Raw genomic sequence first — 6,122 nt, 5'->3', positions numbered from 1 at the left:
ATAGATCATGTCATAAAAATACAAATACTAGTATATTTGTTTTACTATCTTATTCAAAATGGCCAAGTGGTGACCATTTTTGTGCTAAAAAATCATCAAAAATAAAGCATTTCTGCCATTGTGGAACTAGATCTTGGTCGTTTATGGATGGATTTTGTTCAAACTTGGTACATACATAAGACATTATATTTCCGAGATGCACATCATTTTATTTTTCAAATCTGATTCGAAATAGCTGACTTCTACATCATGTTATAGACATACAGATGTATTCAAAATGGACGACTAGTGGTAATTTTGTTTTAATTAATGCTCTACCACAGCAATATCTCTCAATATGGACAAGTATTTGTTTGACAATCAGATACAAGACGACTGAATGTCAATCATTTTAGTGTTAAAAATTCACAATAATCAAGCTTTACTAAATGTATAAACAAAATTATATATCTTAAGTTTGATAACTAACAGGGACTGTGCCATGCATAGCTTGCTTTAATTAGTTTTTCTATAATAATTAATTTTTAATTTGTGAATCTATCTAGAACCACCACTTTGATTTGTCTATCAATTTCTGGTGAAACACACTAAAAATATACTTGGTAGCTTAAGTATAGCATACAGGTGTTTACATTGTTTATACTTCGTACTGTACTGATCCAGACTGTGAAGACATGTCTGAAAATACCAACAAATATTACATAATAATACAAGTAATTTGCATAATTAATGCATGACACTTTAGATACCATATTCAAATATACACATTGGTTGTTTTTCACCGTAACATATTCAGCAATATAAAATAAGTGTCAAAATGCATCGTAGCAATTCAAGTTATTCAACACATGCAATTAATAAAATTAATCCAACGACAAATAACCAAGTAATTAGCAGTACATACAGCCACTGTGGGATGTAAATACAAAAATGATATGGAAGTTCAGCTTTCTAATGTCATGGTGTCATCAGACTATAGATTCGAAGGGAATTACTCCTGTCTACAACTATAACTTTAGATGGAGTGTCACCAGTTAAAGCAACATAACTTGGTCTATCTAACCCATCTTCAATTTTGTCAATGCGACACATAAATTGGCCATCACTAGAAAATTTCAGCACTGAGTCTTTGTCACAGTTACATACATACATATTGTCCAGTTCATCAATAGCCACGCCTCTTGGATTCTTCAAGCTGTGGTCACCATCCCCTTTACCATCAATTGTGTTTAAAAGTACTCCATCAGGTGACAATACTTTGACATTTGAGGCATTATAATCAGACACAGAAACATGGCCACGGCTGTTTACGGCAATCATCTTTGGAAGTTCGAACGATTGTTCACCGATAGTTTTCTTGAACTTGTAATTTTCACGATTATAGACTTGAATACATTTTTTTCCACCATCAACGACATATACTAATTCATTCTTACGATCAACCGCAATTCCACGAGGTCGTTCAAATTTTTCTAAAAATGTTGCCGAATTGGCATCCACAGCATCAGCATTTATCACAAAGACTTTCTTTTGGTTGTCGTCGCTCATCAAGTACTTCCCTGCATCCCATGTTACACAGCCTACGGCAAAATTCGAACCAAAATTACATTGAGGAGATACAAGGTTTCTGACAAGACCTTTATTGAGATCATAAATTGCAACATATCGATTAGTCTTTCTAAACTTATATGACACAACTGCATTTCCATTACCATTCATAGCAACACTGCATGGATTGAACTCGTTGATGTCGCTTTCGGCGTCAACCCGCAGTTGAAGTGTTTTACTGCATCTGTATGATTGGCCAGAATGTGACTCGGCCATTGTGTCACTGATATGGTCCTTGAAGTCCAGTATAGTGTTCAGCCTCACTGAAATGGAAAGAGATTGGCATAACAAATGGCTATAGTCAGATATTATGACAGTTCTTGTTTTGGTTTTGAAAAGTTGGCCACAATCAAGCAACATATATGGTATATAACATTTAAAGAAGAAAACAGGGAATAAGGAGTATATATTTGTACTTTTAGCAGTAAAATCTATATGAAACCTATTTTGTGCTACAAATGTCTGGGCTAAATATATCAACAGTTTTCCCTAGAAATCATTTTTGTAAAATAAAACTGAAAAAAAACAGCTGTTTTATCTTTAAATCCATTGAATGATCCTAATTTAAAGTGCAATTTAAACAAGACATTCTTGTCAGCATGGATGTAAATTAGTGATATTCATTTTACATGTATTTACGGTAGGGGTAGCTAGAGAAGATAAACGAGAAATAGTGTAATTGCCATTACGGCTTTCTTCACCAGTTACTAAGTATGTAACTATGACAATATACATGTTTTCAGAAAGCTAAAATTATGCATGATCATTTCAGAATTAATTCTACCAGTATTATATTTGGGGGGGGGGGGGCTTTCTAGGCCAGTGAAATTTGGTTAAAATTCATTCTATTTGATATTATTTGCAATAATGGAAAGCAATGTTCATCTTCCTGGTAATATTATTACATGTAAGGGGTTAGACACTCAGGGAAAAAAAGATCTGGCACTTTCTTTATCAAAATGTATTTATATATAATATAAAAATTTCCTCTACCCCCCCCCCCCCCCCATAACCATTTTACAAAATTTCTAATTTCCCAGGACATATTTATTCAAGATTTAATTTTCCCTCTACTGTTAAAAAATCAGCTCATAAATCACTCCGCCGCCGACCAAAAACTACTCATAAGTGAAGCAGGAGAACAATAAGAAAACAAGAGAACTGGTGATGGTTGTAGAATCATAACTGCCTCAGCTCAAAGATTGTTATGTATTACAGGGGAATGTGAAGGGAAAAGTATTGTAATGTTACCTCTGTGTAATTTACAATATATCTGCATTAACCTTCACTGTGAAGGAAAATATGGGAATTGACTTAAATGACTGGTAAAAGCAAGGCTGGTCAAATTCTGTGAAATAGTAGTTAGAATTTCTAGATACGCAATCACATTGTGAGATATCAAAATATGGATGATAAACAGTAAGTGATATTTCCAGAGATGTAGTTGGAATTGAAGCAAAGGAGTGACCTATTAATCCATGAAACATACTCACACATATCCGTACATATCATCCTGTCTTATTGTGTGTGGGAAAAACTGTCATGCACACAATCGGAAAAATATGTTATTACTGTAAATAATTATGAACAATAAAACTGAAAATAAAAATTATGAACAATTAATAAGGAAAATATGTGATTTGCTATGCAGTTTCCAGAAACTTATTACAAGTCCCAGAAGTGCATACGAGTCGTCAAAACGTACAGTTTGGTAACAGAACCCAAATGAGAAGTCTGGAGTCATGGCGAATACTCTCTAGCGAGTCACCCCTCTAAAAAGTCATTACTGTGCCAATGACATTGAACTTTGCTCTTGCATAAAGCAGCAGTTTCCATCTTCAAATAATCAAAATAAACTTGATACCCTGGCGAAGCATGTCTATTGTTTCACAACGACTGTTCCAGGGGTTTTTTGTCTTCCCAATTTCTCAAGATAAACGTCCCAGGGTTGTTTTGTGTACTAGAAGGACATGTTTATTGGCAGCATTTCTTGTATTAATTTCCATTGCACAAAAAAAGAAGAAGCAAATACTGTTACTGAAGCACATAATTTGCATGAATTTTTCTCCCCGGCCATTCACGCAAACTGCAAACGAAGTCATTTTTCTCATCCATAGTTGTTGACACTTTGCAACCGCCTTGATGGATGTATTTTGACGTATTTTGACCCCGGATTCTGACCTTGCGTTCCGGCTACATGTACTGCCCTTTCATACCAGTTCAATTTCCTTTCATTATTTCATCCAATTGTCATGATATTTAATATTTAAAACCTACCTTTATTTCACAATCACTTTAGTTTTCACTTTTCTAAAATTATTATACTGATCGAAAGGTTTTCCACTCCCATCATGCAATCCCCCATAGTACTTCCGGAAACACAGAGGCGATCGCCAGCATATCTACAAATAATCTCGCTCTCAGGAATGATTTGGTAATAGTGCAGGAACCATGGGAGGGGGGTGCACACATGCAGTTACGGTAAACGTAACTTCTAGCACGGTTTACCGTGCTTCTAGTAACCGTGGTACAGTTGATTATAGTTCATGGGTTCCCTGTGGTAGTAGTGGAAGTTTAACTATATAAACTGACCTAAGCCGAACACGTCAAATACACACTGGCAGAGGCGTACGATTTGAATGAGAAAACTGCGCATTTTCCTGGCGCTTCTTTAATATAGGGGATTTCCCCCAAAAAGTCCGTATTCTATCCCAAAATAAAATTGAGAATAAACAAGGGAAAAATATGAGATGAACACAATAATCTCCTCGCAGTTCACGTGACAGTGATGTATTCCACTGTTTTATATCGATAACAAGGGACATCTATTTCCGCATTATATTTACTGCCTAAAAAAGGAGCGTACTGGCAGCATACTCCTAGACTACTTTCCAGACACGATCCGTTCCTACCCACACATGCGACAGTAGAAGATTATGATCATAATCGAGTTGTTTTATGCACTTACCAGAAATTAATCCCGCTAGTACTAGTGAGTACGGATGTAGGCTGGGTCACGCATATGGGTCTGTGGGTCACGTCCGACGAAATATCGCGCCACCACAAGGTCGTAAACATAATCTTTTGTTTTCATATGACATCATACAGTTGATGCTTGATTGTCCACCCGATCCCCATGTCAGACTTAAAGTTGTATTGTTGGCAAAACTTTAAAGCCCTTTCAATTTTGAATAACTTGGTCAAAAATCAAATCAAAAATTTAAAACGTTCGTGAGTTATACTGGTCTAAATTTGACACAAGTTATTTATTTTCTTCACTACAATAATTCCCATCATTCAATGATGTTCATAATCGTCTTCAAGAGCATGCTAAACACAACTAACCAGAGAAGCTGATCAGATCTCATAGAGGTCCACTGAAGGAACATATGCTAACAAGAATTTGTTTAAAAAAAACAAAAAAAGGAGGGACAATGACAAACAATCACCAAAAGCCCCGCCCGCTGAAAAACAAGCGACCTTGCAGTGGGTAGAGCTCCGCTGTAATTGGCAAGTGCAGAAGGCAGTGGCAATTACTTGGTGGATAGGAGTTGAATCTACGACAGTTTAATAATTGTGACAATGATCACTGGAAGGGCATATCCCGCAAAAGGAAACGTATTTGTATGTAATGCATGGATATGTATAATTGATGATGTGGGTGTACAGGAAATTGAGCTGAAACATGAAGTTGTTATTTCTATTCCAGAATATAATTTTGCATTATTTGGTTAATGTACACGTGTCTGAATTGAGAATTATTATGCTAATTACGGAAATAATAGATTTTAACCAAAAACTAATCAGGTTTGCACATTGACCTACAGCATCTATGTACCAAGTTTCATTGAAATTGAATAATTAGTACTGTGGATATCAGTGTGAAAGCTAAAATTGCAAATTAGGTAATTAATATGTACATATTTTAACCCCAAATTAATCGGGTCTGTCCATTGTCTTAGAGCAATTTATGTATCAAATGTTATTGAGATGTGATTAGTATTTGATATATCAGTAAAGTTGAAAATTGGTTAGTTATGTAAATTATATATTTACCCCAAAACTAAATCGGGTCTCTGCATAGTCCTACAGGATCTATGTCCAGTGTTTCATTGAAATGTGATGATTTATATTTGATATATCAGTGTAAAAGCTGAAAATTACCTAATTATGCAAATTAGGCAATTAATGCACAAATATTCACCCCAAAATTGACCTAAACCTACAGGATCTATGTACCAAGTTTCATTGAAATGTGATGATTCGTACTTGATACATCAGTGGAACTGAAAATCAACTAATTATGCAAATTAGGTGATTAATATGCACAAATATTTAATCCAAAACAATTGACGCGACAGGACTGAAGACAAGCTCCATTAGTCCATTAGGATTTTTTTTATCACGGCAACAAGACTAACGGCTTATGACCTAATCCCACGTATTCATTACACTTCGCGTTTATTTTAATGACAAGATTAAATGGTTGTCCTCACTTGTTTACTCAGTAAACA

General features: G+C 35.2%; 1 protein-coding gene across 1 annotated transcript; it reads right to left on the bottom strand.

Moving 5' to 3' along the window:
- Positions 1-589: 589 nt before the first annotated feature.
- LOC144360100 (uncharacterized) lies at positions 590-4,666 on the bottom strand. The gene is made up of 2 exons (XM_078012985.2): positions 4,577-4,666; positions 590-1,871 (listed from the first exon to the last, which is right to left on the bottom strand). The coding sequence occupies exon 2, from the start codon at positions 1,822-1,824 to the stop codon at positions 958-960; it is 867 nt and encodes a 288-aa protein (XP_077869111.2). The 5' UTR covers positions 1,825-1,871; positions 4,577-4,666; the 3' UTR covers positions 590-957.
- Positions 4,667-6,122: the final 1,456 nt, after the last annotated feature.

This window comes from Saccoglossus kowalevskii, chromosome 7 (genome assembly GCF_978046115.1).
Source record: "Saccoglossus kowalevskii chromosome 7, keSacKowa6.1, whole genome shotgun sequence".
Classification (NCBI taxonomy): domain Eukaryota; kingdom Metazoa; phylum Hemichordata; class Enteropneusta; family Harrimaniidae; genus Saccoglossus; species Saccoglossus kowalevskii.
Note: the sequence above shows the minus strand (reverse complement) of the source record. Positions and strands in the feature narration are given on the sequence as shown.